Here is a 15186-nt window from a genome sequence, read left to right on the forward strand (position 1 = left end):
CCTTGTTCATAAGCATAATGACATCTACCTCCCAACATCAGAAGGGCACAAAATCACCTGGGCAAGTCTAGGCATGTGGCTAATGGAGAACCCACAGCCTGAGAGCAGCCAGCCATAGGCAGAACCAGACCTCCAGTCAACTGCTGCCAGGCCAGCACTTTGCAGCCCAGCCCCTTGGCGTAATACCAGTGGTCAGCTGGACACTAGGCCAAGAAACTCACATCTCACCAGTCATGGAGTTAATTGGATCCGAGCAGCCAAAGGAGCACCATCCCAGAACGCCCTGATAGAGCGCAGCCTGGGTGACACACAAAGCACCTCAGGAAACAGATCCTTCGGGAACCATTAGATAACAGAAAATAAACACTGGCTGTGTGAGAGCTTCCACCCTGGAAATGTGTTACAGCAGGCTGGGAGGGTGGGAAGAACTGAGTTCTCACACAGACCCACTAGGGAGAGCAAGTCCTAGAAGCTACCAACACCTAGCTGCCAGCTCCACCTCCCAGCAGCCACTTGGGGGCTGGAACTGGTTATTATCAGATAACATGAAGAACCAGGCCAGGTGGAGGTACCAGATGGAGGCGGGAGGATGCTGGCACAGCTTCCAAGGGCTGGGACTGGCTGTCTGAGAAGAAGGTGAGAGGTAGGTAACCAGGCACCTTTAGACTGACAGGGAATAGGAGGATGTCCCAGTTAGAAACAGATTATAGCCCTTCCCCTCTCCCAGACACCATTCCTCCCCAGCTGCTTGCTCAGAAGGGAAGGAATGCCTAACAGTGTGGACTCCAGAGTTTTGAAACTCTTTAAGAACAAGAATATGTGGGCGCCTGGGTGGCTCAGTCGGTTAAGCATCTGCCTTTGGCTTGGGTCATGATCCCACGGTCCTGAGATCGAGCCCCATATGGTGCTGTCTGCTCAGCAGGGAGCCTGTTTCTCCCTCTCCCTGCCGCTCCCCCTGCTTGGGCTCGCTCGCTCTCTCTCAAAACAAAAACAAAAACAAAACCCAAAAAACAAGAACATGTGTTAGGGGATAAAAGGGAGAGAAAGGACCTGACCAAAGTGAAAGGAAAAGTAGCTAGAAGTGCCCTGAGCACAGACACACTAAACACCAAGCTGTCAGGACCTAATGGCATTTTGTAAGCCCCTGTCTGTGCAGGAACCATTCTCATAGCTTACATGAATTATCTCTAATTCACCATGAGCCAGACAGTATACTTCCATGTTAGCCTTTAGGAAATAGGTCCAGAGCTGAAGTGATTCTGCCGAGGTCACATAGCTGGTGAGCAGCAAAGCAGCGATCTGTACTTGTATTTGTCTTACTTCAGAGCTGGTTCCTTCCATGATTCCCAACTGCCTAGAGCTGCCATTCTCAACAGACTCGTGAGCATCCTAGGAAAACTACGGCAGACTCTGGGACCGGTGGGGCTTTATGTAGTTTTTAAAAGCTTATTTGGACAGTAAAAAGCAAACCGTGTTGTTTTTCGAAAAAAGCATAGAAGTTCAGCTGAAACCTTTTGGTTCATGGTCTGGTGGTGCTCACTCAGTGGGTGGCCCACCTTCAAGGGTGCTCGAGAAGAACAACTGGACCAGGATGGTAGGAAGTGGGCTGCAGGGAAAGTTTCAGGAAAGAGGCAGCAAGCCCTCCCCAGAAAATGTGGCTACAGAATTTTTATTTCTACTGTGAACAAAGACAAGTACACCTGAGAACAAGCACATCCTCCGTGCCAGGCTCTGATCTCTGCCCCAAGTCCCTGAGACAGTCAGGGGTGGAGACCTCCAGAGCCCCAGCGTTCCCACACCTCCCCTCACCTGAAAAGCCGCAGACACATCTTCTCCTGGGGAAACTCCTTGGGCCCCTCCACACTGTCATCGTGGCTGTCAGTCTCCAGGTAGACATCCAGGAGCACACACAGGCGCTGCAGCTGGTTGGTCAAGAGCTGATGGCTGGGCCGGGGGCCACACAGCTCCTTGTAGCACACGTTGACCTCGCTCTCCATGGCCTAAGTGGTGGGGAAGCCATAAACTCAGCACTACCTTCAGACTGGCTGGGTCTGACAGCTCCACAAGAACTGTAGCCAGGCCTCTGTAGGAGCTACGTCACACCAGATCAAACCAGACGGGTCTGTCTGAGGCTCCCTCTCCTCAGGACAATAGGGTCTTCCCAATTCTGACCCGTAACTTTCCCTGCCCAACATTCTCATAACCAAGAAGATGGAGGTGTGTAGAGAAGAAATCTCAAGATCTAAGTCAGAAGGTATTAGCATTAAAAACATGATCCATGGCCAGAAGGCCACTAGAGAATCAAATCAACAGGTATAATGATAATTAACAGCTACAATGATCTCACACACCATCTCATTCCAGCACTTCCATGCTTCTGAGTTTATTCACATTTCCACCAAAGCCCAAGACAACAACCTTTCAAGGCAAGGATTTATATTATCCCCATTTTAAAATGGGGTGACTCCAAGCTAGGTAAGTGGTTAATATGGAGCTGGTTTTTTCTTCAACTATACCATACAGCCTCCAGCAAATTCTAATAAATCCTGGCAGGCCCCTCTGTCCCTGGAATTATGCCAGTGGCCAAGCTCTTAGCTGCAGTAGGTTCGGCCACCGCCCTCCCCCTCCCAAGGTGGCTCTCTCTGCTCTTTCCGTCACCCCCAGCAGGGTCTTACCCGAATGTTGTCATCGTTGCTATTGGTTTTCTCCCCTTTCCAGTTCAGACAAAGTTGGAAAATGGGTGGGATGGAGGAGTAGCCAGGGTTCAGCACCACAGCAGCCTGGAGTTTAGCTGGGAAGGGAGTAAGGAGGAAAAACCAGTTCTGAGACCGAGTTTGCCAGCCATGGACCCTCCCCACTGGACCACTGAGCCTAGCTCTTTGTCTTGTATTAATCCAAGTACTGCACAGCACATTCTGGTACAAACTGACTTTTATTTTTGTTCTAGAATCTCCGAAGTAGAATTGTCAGGTTGCAGAATGTGAGCTCCTGTGATTCTGGTCCCTCCAAGGATACAGAGGTGTGTGGACTCCCCAGAGTCTGGTCCTTCCCAAGAGTTCTATTTGCTCCTTTGACAAAAGTTTGTTTTAACCGGCATTTCTTTCTTTTCCAGCAAGTTAAGGATTTTCCCATGTGAAGGCTGTTTTTTCTTTCCAACAATATTGTGTATTAGCTGTTACATCAAATATATTTTCTCTATTCTGTTCCTTTTCTTTTTATGTATTTGGTTATGTGAAACTTTTTATATAGTCAACGTATGTTGAGTATTTACTGTATTCCAAGCACTGTGTTAAACTCTTTACACACATTTTATTTCATCCTAGCAATGAATCTATGAGATGGGTACCATTATTACCATCCCCATTTTATATATAAGAAATTGAGGCTCTGACAGAAATCTCCTTAGGATCAAGCAGTTGCAAGGCAGCAGTGCTGAGTTTAAGTAGAACTGTCTGATATCAAAGCTATGTTCATACTCCTTATAGAAAATAGTTGTATTTTTTTTAAAGACTCTATTATTTATTTGAGAGAGAGCATGTGCACGAGCAGTGGGGAGGGATAGAGAGAGAGGGAGAAGCAGGCTCCCCGCTGAGCAGGGAGCCCAACGTGCGGCTCGATTCCAGGACCCTGGGATCATGACTTGAACTGAAGGCAGAAGCTTAACCAACTGAACCACCAGGCACTCCTCAAAGTAGTTGTATTTTTTAACATATTTGTTTTTTCTCTGTTGACAGTCTTTGCCTTTCTCCACAGGATGATATTTACCCTTTCCACCAATGGGTGAAGTATGCCATTCCTTTTTCATCATTTATGGGGGGAAGGAAAAGAACTGTGACTTACCAATAACTCAAACAATAGAAGACAAGAGAGTATAGATTAAGACAATTCTTTCCTGACAGTTGCAATCACATTTATTGAGAAGTGAGTCCTACCCAAAGGATACAAACATAGTGATCGGAAGGGGCACCTGTACCCCAATGTTCACAGCAGCAATGTCCACAAGAGCCAAAGTATGGAAAGAGCCTAGATGTCAATAGACGAATGGGTAAAGATGTGGTATATATATATGTAATGGAGTATTACTCAGCCATCAGAAAGATGAAATCTTACCATTTGCAATGATGTGGATGGAACTAGAAGGTATTATGCTAAGCGAAATAAGTCAATCAGAGAAAGACAATTATCATATGATTTCACTCATATGTAGAATTTAAGAAACAAAACAGAGGATCATAGGGGAAGGGAGGGAAAAATAAAGTAAGGAAAAATCAGAGAGAGAGACAAACCATAAGAGTCTCTTAATCATAGGAAACAAGCTGAGGGTTGCTGGAGGGGAGGTGGGTGGGGGGATGGGATAACTGGGTGATGGACATTAAGGAGGGCACGTGATGTAATGAGCACTGGGTATTATATGCACCCCAATGAATCACTGAACTCTACCTCTGAAACTAATAATACACTATATATTAATTAACTGAATTTAAATAAAATAAAATTTAAAAAATTAAATTAAAAAAATAAAATAAAAAGTGAGTCCTTTCTCTGCTGCTGTATTGTTTGTGTCCTAACAGTTGGCATATATTTCTGGATTTATTTCTATTCATCAATTTTTTGTTTTTAATCCATCAGTTTTCAAACTGATCTACTGTAAAATGACTTATATTTTTTGGAAATGCTGCCCACTTATTCATTTAAATTTCACTCTTAAAATTTCAAATTCTACAATTCATCTTATGAAAATTTTATTTACCACATTCACTCTGATGGATCTAGAACACTTACTGTATTTACAAGCTTTCTTTTTTTTTTTTTTTTTTTAAAGATTTTATTTATTTATTTGACAGAGAGAGACAGCCAGCGAGAGAGGGAACACAAGCAGGGGGAGTGGGAGAGGAAGAAGCAGGCTCATAGTGGAGGAGCCTGATGTGGGGCTCGATCCCATAATGCCGGGATCACGCCCTGAGCCGAAGGCAGACGCTTAACCGCTGTGCCACCCAGGCGCCCCATAAGCTTTCATCTGCTCAACCAAGAAGCAGAGTGATGTCTTCCATTGACTTCCCCCGTGGGGCTTTATAAATTTCCTGGCCTGCATATTTTGTGCCCTTTCAAAACAGTATTCTATGTTATTTAGGGACAAGGTAAAAGTATTTTTTAAAGGGAAAAGGTTGGGAAGCAAATGTACAAATTCCAAAGAGCAGTCACCTATCCTGATGGAGAGAATGAAGTAGAAAGCAGGGGATCTCAACTCTATCTAAAATATTTAATTTCCTCAGAGTATTTTAAAAACACACAAAGAAAAAAAGGGAAGAAACCACAGGGTAGAGAAACTCTAAATCAGAGAATGCAACCTTTCCTTATATTTCTCGCACTGTCTTAGAATCACAGATAATCCCTCAGCTCTGCAGCCCTAGCACCAAGCCTCAGGGGTCAGATCCAATGGTAGGTGCCAGGATTGCCGAGGCAAGAGCCAGAAAACGGCTCCACAGGAAGCCTTGGCAAATTAGGTGCCAGGATAGTTTGAGAAATCACAGCTTTCGATGCCTCTAAAGTGAGTACAGGAACAGCAGACAGGGAGGAAGGTCCTGCCACCCTACACTTCACAACCTGAGAATAACATGTCAGCCCTTCTGTGAAGAGGAGGAAGAACAGCAATCTGCTTTTAGAGAATGATAAAGCAAAGGGCTAAGAGCTCAGGCTCGGAGGTCAGATTGCATTTGTGACTAAGCCTCAATATCCTCACCTATAAAATGGGAATACAGGTTTCCCCTGTTATGCAGAAGTAGAGTGTTCCTACATAACCTTTCATAAGCCAAGAGGGCATAAAGCAAGGGGTATCCCCCACATTCTGAGCATTAATGCTACTTCACTTTTACAAAACACCTACATTAGTACAGTAATGACTTTCTTTTTTGTAAAAGTGAAAATCCTCCTTTCTTTTGGTTAATGAAAGCAAGTATTAACGTAGGTTTTTTGTAAAAGCAAAGTGGCAGAATGCAAACTTTAGGAAAATGGGGGATACCTGTATTATCACTCCTAGCACTGTTACGAGGATTAAATGAGATAAAACATGTATGTGGCTGTGTTACAGAACAAGTCCTCACTGAACAGTGGTTCTTACAATCATTACTACTTGCTAAGTCATGCCAGCAGGATTCTAGGATCTTCTGCTTTCTTTGGGCAACCCTTGGGAATCAGCCTTTCTTTCTTTCTTTCTTTCTTTCTTTCATTCATTCATTCATTCATTCAAAGATTTTTATTTGTCAGAGGGAGAGAGAGAGAGAGAGAGCAGAAGCAGGGGGAGTGGCAGGCAGAGGGAGAAGCAGGCTTCTCACTGAGCAAGGAGTCCAATGTGGGGTTCAATCCCAGGACTCTGGGATCACGACCTGAGCCAAAGACAGATGCTTAACCGACTGAGCCACCCAGGCATCCCAGGAATGTTTTATTCTTACTAGCTCCCCTTGCCTACCACCATGATCAGAAGAGCAATTACCTGTGCCCCTTTCCACGAGTGCCATGTAGTAGAGATTGGTGTCCTCAGCCAGTCCTGCCTCCACAATGTCCTTGGTGAAATGCAGCTCCTATAAGTTACCACAGAGGAATGAACTCCTGGATCCTCCAGTCAAATCCCCTGCTGGAAGGGCAGGAGCTGAAAGGTGATATGGGTCTTTGGGACAGCAAGGGTGCCCTGTCACTCCTCCACTTACCAGGTAATCCTCATGGGCAATGGTCACCCACTTCACAAGGCGGGAGACAACCTTTGCAGGGAAGAGGTACTGGCAATCACTGGTAACTGGTACAATGCCATGTTCTAAAAGAAAGCAAGATACCTGGTCTTACAGGTAGCAATCAGGTGCCACACTGGGCAAGTGGTATCATCTGGCGGGCTCAGATGGCCCGGCCAGCTGTCCAGGTACAGGAGGCATTCGATAGGTGCCGTGGTCAACATGTGCTAGGAATGCAGGCACACCAATCTGTTCACCTGTTGCTCTGTGCTTGCGGCCAGACCTAGCACCAGCTTTCACGGTGCTTTATCTTTAATGCAAATGATGGGCAGCAAAACAAAAAAGCCCCTGGCAGCCAGAACCAGTGACTGCCTCTGCAGCAGTTGACTGTTAATTAGATCAAATAGCCGAGAGGGCTGTTTTCAGAGCTGACCTTGATGGAGGAAATGACTGAAGTGTTCTGTGTCAGTTCCTCTAAGGGAGGAGGGCTAGAGAACTGCTCCAGGGCAAATCCCTGCTGGCGCTTCAATCTGCAAATATGCCAACACAGTAAATGCTGTCCAGGATGACAATCATCCAACCTTGGGACCAAACAAGTTGAGCAATGCTGATGGGGAGCAAGCCCGACAGACAAGCAATGCTGCCCTGGAGACATATGGGTCCACGTGGAGTACAAGAACTGCCCCAGAGGGGAACGGTCTCTGGATGGGTCCCGGAAACCCAATGCCTTTCCTGACAGTGACTACTGTAGATCAGAAAGATCTTAACTCTCACTGCCCACAAGTGCCTTATGCATGCTAAGCCCCTGACAAGTATTTACTGAATGAAGAGAAACACCTAACTGGCCACCACCGTGGTCAATGGCTCATCAGAATCACTGGGAGCTTAGAAAAACACTGGGGTTCAGCCTCAGCAGGAGGATGGCAGCTCAGTAGGTCTCAGGGTACGGATGAGAGGGTGGATCCCTGAACAGCTGTACTCAAGCTAAATGTCAGTACTACAACGCATGAACCGGGCTTCTACTAAACATCTGTAGAATAGACACCAATGGCTGACATGCGCTAACCTAGAATAAGCTGTTCCTGACCAGTCCACTAATCTGGACCAGCCAGACGGCTTTGGGCCTCTTTTGTGAGCTAGGACAACCCTGATGGCCCTGAGAGGAGCTCAGATCTCTGCCTGGATAGGCCTGTAGCTCTCTCCAGTGGCCCTGCCAACACCTCTGCTCAGCAAGAGCCAAGAACCAAACCCTCTTTGATGTGTCATCAGGATCTAAGAAATCTGAGTGAAGGATAAGCCATCTTTGTCTCTGTGTTGTCCAAGTGGCCCTTAAGCCACAGTCCTAACACCAGCTTACCCAGGGATGCAAACTGTTTGTGGAGGGCCAGGCGGGACTGTACCCTGGTCTTCAGCAGTTTCATGGTGGTCTCCATGTGGCTGGCGCTCAGCGAGTGGTCGGCAATCACCGTGTGCTGCGGACGACAGTGAGCAGCACACCTGAGTACTCCGTGCCTTCCTCCAGGCACTGCCTCTTTCACAGGCCCTGTTTGCCTATGGCAGCCGGGACCACCCACACTGAGATGGGTATCTCATGGGAACGGCAGAGTTTGCCTGCTGTGACAGGCCTGATGTTGAGGTCCATAGGAACAAAACAAGCTGCTGGGTTCTTGAGAGCCCCGGCCAGTTCCTGTGAAAGGCTTCTGCTAAGATGCCAGATCCCCCGGGGTTCTGTCGACACCTCATTTTTGGCATCTTTGTACATAAAACTCAGGGTGGCAGAGGCTGGAGCCATGCTGCACCCAGAGAAAGGACCCAAGTTACTTTGATCAAGAGAGCTACTAGGCTCAGGGAGGAGGCAAAAGGTACCTAAACACTTGTAGCCCTCAGACATTTTAGTATCCTGAGTGGAGGGAGGATAGATCATAGCTGGAAGGAAAGCATTCTGATAATTCAAAGCCCCCAGAGGCCATCAGAAACCTTTCCAGAGCCTGTACAGGAGACGAGGAAGTAGAGATCCTCAGCCAAGGAGAATGATCAGTGTACACACCTGGGGCTGCTCTTTGGGGAAGTGGAGGCCACCCAGCTTCTGTACCCACAAATAGGGGTGACCCAGGTCAAGTACATAGTCTCTCAAAGTCAGGATGCTGTGGAAAAGAACACAGCATAAAATGATTTTATAAGTTCTGCAGTGGTCCCATACAGCCTTTCCTACCTCCCCCCCCCCCCCCCACACACAAATGGGCTGGTCCTGCAGGCTCAGCCACACTCAAAGCCAGGCTGCCAGCAAAGTCTCTAAACTTCATCACCTCCCTACTGGGAATTTCACCTCCCCCATGCTTGTTTTTCTCTTCCCATTCCCTGAACTCATAAGCAAATCTCAATACAAAGGCAGTGCCCTTGATCTCTTCACCAGCCTACCAGTTTTTAAAATGTTTTTAAAGTTTTTAATTCTCAGAGAATTAAAATGATAAACTACATTTCTGTATCACATGTTTTCATGTCTTCCAAGTTTGATCCTTCCACCCTTCCTCACCTTCCATGACTCTTGTTTGCCCCTGTGTTCCCTTCTCTTGATACCAAACTCCCTCCTGCCCCCATGGTCTCCCCCTCCGGGCCTAATAAGTCTCCGATGCTGGGCGTAAGCTACCAGAGACACTCTGAAGCGGAGAGGCTGGGAGAGGAGGAAACAATGCTGACTCACCCAACTTTATCAAACTGATACTGATTGGCTGGATTTGGAGTTTTCTTTCCATGATCCCCTGGATACAAACAGCTCAGGACCGAGTCAGGAGACAGCAAGTCACTGGAAAAGGGAAAAAAACCGCAGTGAGAACGCTGGCCAACGCGTTGCCTCAAGGCAGACTTGGTCATCTGGGGATGGTAATGCCACCTATCACTGATGATCATGCTACCACCTCCAGAATGCTTCCTGTGGACCAGACCCTTTATACTTAGGTCACCGGATCCTCACAACCCAATGAGGGAGGGAGTATAACCATTTCCATTTGACAGAGGAGAAACTCAAAGCTTTGAAAAATACGGCTTGTCTAAGATCACACTACTAGTAAGTGCTAGAGCTGGGATTTGCACTGTCTGATCAAAGACAGTAGTAGTCCTAAGCACCAAATTTTTTGAAAACCCTATCCCTTCAAAAGGTATATGGTGACCAGGGCCTTACCTCAAGGCAGCAAAGCCCTGTGACACTGGAGATAAAATAATCAGAATTTTCCTAAGAGCAGAAGAGATTCCTTTCTACCCCAAAAGAACAAGTGTGCAGCTTTGATGGTGTGTCTCACTTTGACCAAATCTCATGCTACTCACAGAAAAAGGTCCCCTTTTATGTTCCCAGAAAAAGACATTATCACATGCGCTGGAGACAAGGTGACCCTGGGCTATAAGCAGAGAGACAGTGCCACTGCCATCCACCTGGAATGGTTAGGGCACAGCCTGTAATTAAACATGACAAGTGGAGAAGAAATGGGAGGGGAGAGGAGGAAGAAAACAGAATAATCTAATCGCAAAAGACAAGGCTCATTCTTTCCTTCAACCAGTAGGGGGAGTTCTCCTTCAGCTTTCCAGGTACAGCATCAGGAGTGACTCAGGCAGAATGGGCTAGTCCAGCGACTCGGAGCCCCAGCATGCCTTCAAGAACTTAGCAATGGGGCAGTGGCAGCTTCTGACTCTTCCCTGTTCTCGGTCTCTCCTACAGTCTCTCTGCCCTCCTGAAGGTCTCTGCCCCTTCACTGCCTTTCATGGAGAACGGGTAGAAACTAAAAAAGAATTGTCAGTATTTTGGGGCACCTTAGCAGCTCAGCTAAGTCAGTTGGTCTAAGTGATCTTGGGGTCCTAGGATCTAGCCCCGCATCAGACTCCCTGCTCAGTGGGGTGTCTGCTTCTCCCTCTGTCCCTCCCCTTGCTCATGCTCTCTCTCTCAAATAAATAAAATCTTAAAAAAAAAATTGTCGGGGCACCTGGGTGGCTCAGCTGGTTGAGCGTCTGACTCTTGGTTTTGGCTTAGGTCGTGGTCTCAGGGTCATGAGACTGAGCCACGCATCGGGCTGTATACCCAGCAGGGAGTCTGCTTGACATTCTCTCTCTCCTTCCTCTGCCCCCCCTCAAATAAATAAATACATCTTTTAAAAAAATTGTCAGTCTTTTGGCCAAAATTTAGTGACTATTACTAACAGAATGAATCAACAAAAATAAAACAGAAGAGCTAAAGCTGCACGATAAAGGTTTCTAATTAACAAAACGGAAGAATCAAATTTTGACAAAATTTACATCCCTACTATGTGCTTCAGGACAACTGAATTTGGTAAAAATAATGGACTTTTAAAGGGGAGGTTATATAGAATCATAAAAATACAACACCGAGGGGCTCCTGAGTGGCTCAGTCAGTTGGGCATCCAACTCTTGATCTCGGCTCAGGTCTTGATCTCAGGGTAGTGAAAAAAAATATAACACCGAAACAAAAAACTACTCAATTAGTGAAATCTTTGTTATAAAATAATAATAGCTAAAAGATTAAAAATTTGGGAAAGTAAAAGTGCAAAATAAATCAAAAATAGTTTAATGGCTTAATGAAAAACTGATTAGTCAAAATGCCCTTATGGAGATCATTCTGGAAAATAATTTCTTGAAGAATATTCAGCAAGGTTGGTTAAATGTTAAATTGTTTGTATTAAGAACATCAATTCCCTGGGACGCCTGGGTGGCGCAGCTGTTAAGCGTCTGCCTTTGGCTCAGGGCGTGATCCTGGCATTTCGGGATTGAGTCCCACATCGGGCTCCTCCACTGGGAGCCTGCTTCTTCCTCTCCCACTCCCCTGCTGTGTTCCCTCTCTCGCTGGCTGTCTCTCTGTCACATAAATTAAAAAAAAAAAAAAAAAAAAAAAAAAAAAAAAAAGAACATCAATTCCCTAATGAAACAGATCCTGGCAATGGTTGTCAATGCTGCTAATGCCACAAAAATAGAGAACCTCCTGTGCCTCCCGATGGAAGTACTCAACATCTGTAATACCGTCTTGCTCTGCTGTCCCCCCACCCACAAAAAAATCAAAATGGAATCTGATCAAGCCTCTGAATCTAATTTACATGAAATACACAGGGAGGAAGTAACTTGTTAAATTGTGCTGCAAGGATGAAATCCTCAAAATCCAGACTGGGGAAACCTACAAACAACCCATTCCCCTCAACAAATAAACAGATGGCAGGAACATTTGGATGAAAAGAAGTTTGGGAGAAGCCTCACCCAACTGCAACATTTGGAGCTTACAGAGATCCAGATTCAAAACCCAATATAAAAACAAAACAACAAAAAATACTTATGAGAAAATCAAGGTAATTTGAACTCTGACTGATACTGGATGATATTAAGGAATTAGTGTGAGACGTGATTATACCGGGGGAAAAAAAGCATCCTTATGTTTTCGTAGATAAATAAATAGAACCATACACCAGGCTGATATCCCCTGGGGCCAAAGCAGCCTGTACTTGAGCAAAGGCCTCTGGGCTGGGAGTCTGGAGCGCCAGGCTTGGGGCTTCCATAACTGGTCACATATCCTTTGGACCTCAGTTTCTCCATCTAGAAAATAGGGGGAAGAGCTAGACAACACCTGAAGGCCCATAAAGATACAATCCTGGTTTCAGGGTGGTGCTTCCTTTTGCATCTCCTCTCTCCTCTGGGGCCACAGCCCATCTGTCACTGACAGTCATACAGTACGGAGGTACACAGGCCTCAGTTTCCTCCTCTTGTAAAGTTATTGTGAAGAGTTAAGCAAAAGCATGATGAGAAACACAGCTGTCATTTATCAAGAGCTTCACCCATGGTAAGCACTGGACCTGGTCCTTCACAAACACCCCTGAAGGGGATATAATTAATGACCAGCGTGAGGAAGCAGACTCGGAGGCCAGGAAACTTGGCAGACTGGGGACATGCTGGAGCTCTGAGCCCAGGTGGTAACCAGGCCGCAGCACTGCCCCCATCATTGCACGTGCAGAGCTTTGTGAGGAGCTGGAGTTAAGTGTGCACTGAGGCCAGCCGGCAGCCCTGTTCTTAGTGGCTATGGCATCTGAGAGGCGAGCAGGCAGAATGCTGGTGACAAGGAGCTCCACCACGGCCTCAAGCTGCCAGACTGAGAGCTCCGGCTGGGCAGTGTAACTGGACGCTCTGAAGAAGCCAGCCCTGGGCTCCCTCTGCTGGGGTCAGGTGAGAATACAGTCAATTTCAGCCAGAGCACCCTAGGGTAACCAAACAACTCTCTCAAGTACAGGAACCACGGTGGCAGCCTGAAGGGGGCATGGACTGTAAGTGCGGGGTAGAGAACCCAGGGACACCACCCCACCGGGCAGCCATGGGGAGAGCCCCAGCCCACCAGGCAGCAGACCTGTGCCTCCCTTAGTGGTCCCTGTATAGCCAACACGAGGAATGAGTGTGCTGGAATGCCAGGCCAGGCTAGTGCTTTTGTAAGCGAGACTATTTCACCCCCAGGCTCTCTTGGGTCCTCCTCCCTTCTTCCCACTCCTAGCTGTGGAACAAGACTGCCACAGTTAGGAGCTTCCTGGGGATGCCTGACCTGTGGCCTTGATTACTGTGCTTTTGCTCACCCTCCTCAAAACCTCTTCTCAACCTGGGACTGAGCTGAGCTGTGAAACAAAAATCCCAGCACGTTGGGAGAGAAAAAGTAAAGGAAGAGAGCAGCCTAAATTTGTCAACCTAATAATATCTGCCAAACTCCATGTCTGCACTCACGCCTTTCCACTGTTCATAAAAAGCTGGTGCTCTGCCCTGCCTACTCAATTTGCCATACATTGTAGTCGTTTTATCATCTGCTGTGTAGTAAGAGGACCAACTAAAGTCAGTGAGTGCTTCCTAAATATCAGTGATGTGCCAGGACTTCTGGCACAGTGGACAAGACAACAGAAATCAGCACAGCCGTGCACCTCCTCAGAGTGTGAGGAACCAAGAGCAGCCCACGCTGAAGCTCTGCTCATACCCAACCCCACGCCCCACTCTCCACCACGCGTGCCCAATACCCTGCACTGATGGGGGTGATCAGCTCCGTGGCGGTCGTCACTTTGGCTTTTACTGTCATGATGTTGAGGTTCATGAGGTAGTAGAAAGTCAGGTGAAGCACACTGTCATCTGGGGGGGGGGGAGGAAAAGAAGACCATGTACAATTTGAACATGAGAGCAGAGTTTACAGTGTTAGGGAACAGAAAGTCAGCAAGGCTTTTAAGAGCTTTTACTGTAAAAACAAAAACTCAATGTCAATTTTATATTGAGTTAAGAAAGAACGTCTACAACTTCTTCGGAACTCCTCTCTCCAAGGGGTGGGGGGGACTTCATTTTCCTCCTCTTGAAGCTGGACTTAGCTGCCTTTTTTTTTTTTTTTTTTTAAGATTTTATTTATTTATTTGACAGAGATAGAGACAGCCAGCGAGAGAGGGAACACAAGCAGGGGGAGTGGGAGAGGAAGAAGCAGGCTCCCAGCGGAGGAGCCTGATATGGGGCTCGATCCCACAACGCTGGGATCACGCCCTGAGCCGAAGGCAGACGCTTAACCGCTGTGCCACCCAGGCATCCCTGGACTTAGCTGCTTCTAACAAACACGATATGGAAAGGGAGCGATCAAGTGATCACCAAGTGGACCCAGGTTCACATCACCAGTAGTAAGACACAGTGATACCATCTACCTCTGATGTGATGTGATGATGAACACCACCATTCCTCCCCAAAACCCTACCCTCAGTCTAATCAGGAGAAAACACCAGACAAACCCAAACTGAGTCTTTCTACATAATAAACCTTGTCTTCAAATATGTCAAGGTCATGAAAGTCAAGCAAACACTGAGGAACTGTCACTGCCTGGAAGAGACTAAGGGGCATGACAACTAAATGCAACTGGACCCTGGAACAGATGAAGGACATTAATGGAAAAACCAGGGAAATGTGTATAAATGCTGTAGTTTAGTTAATAGCATTATACCAATAAAATTAACATTGGTTTGGATCATTATACTGTGGTTAAGTAAAAGGCTAACATTAGGGAAACTGTATGAAGAGCATGAGAACTCTATTATTGCAACTCTTCCGAGTCTAAAATTATCTCAAAATAACAAGTTTTAAAAAAATGTAAAGAGAGGACCAGTGTGTAGAGTAGGTTTCCATTTGTGTAAAAACTAAAAGGAGAAGAGGATAGACACCTGTATAAAAGCTTCTAAACGCATAGAACAGTTCTAGAAAATACATAAGAAATCTGTCACAATGGTTGTCCTTGGAAGTAAGGCCAAGGACCAGAGTCTGGGAGTCTCACGTGAGAAGGAAACTTACATATAACTGTTAACTCTTATACTGCTAGAATGCTTTACCGTGTGCTTCTTTATCCATACAAAGCAGTTTCAAAACATATATTCTCTACAGAATACAAACCTCTACTTACATGTTATATTAAGCACACTGGTCA

At 46.3% G+C, this 15186-nt stretch overlaps 1 protein-coding gene across 4 annotated transcripts in view; it reads right to left on the reverse strand.

Moving 5' to 3' along the window:
- The window catches only part of THOC5 (THO complex 5), a 33823-nt gene that overhangs the window by 1560 nt on the left and 17077 nt on the right, over window positions 1–15186 (reverse strand). For all 4 annotated transcript variants that reach the window (XM_008686717.2, XM_008686716.2, XM_008686718.2 and 1 more), the window contains 8 exons: window positions 13757–13865; window positions 9424–9525; window positions 8770–8866; window positions 8080–8194; window positions 6705–6808; window positions 6491–6578; window positions 2676–2791; window positions 1810–2000 (listed from right to left, as the gene is read on the reverse strand). In XM_008686717.2, the coding sequence (XP_008684939.1) occupies window positions 1810–2000; window positions 2676–2791; window positions 6491–6578; window positions 6705–6808; window positions 8080–8194; window positions 8770–8866; window positions 9424–9525; window positions 13757–13865 (922 nt within the window). The remainder of the gene's footprint in view (window positions 1–1809; window positions 2001–2675; window positions 2792–6490; window positions 6579–6704; window positions 6809–8079; window positions 8195–8769; window positions 8867–9423; window positions 9526–13756; window positions 13866–15186) is intronic.

This window comes from Ursus maritimus, unplaced genomic scaffold (genome assembly GCF_017311325.1).
Source record: "Ursus maritimus isolate PB19 unplaced genomic scaffold, ASM1731132v1 scaffold_33, whole genome shotgun sequence".
NCBI classification, from domain to species: Eukaryota; Metazoa; Chordata; class Mammalia; order Carnivora; family Ursidae; genus Ursus; species Ursus maritimus.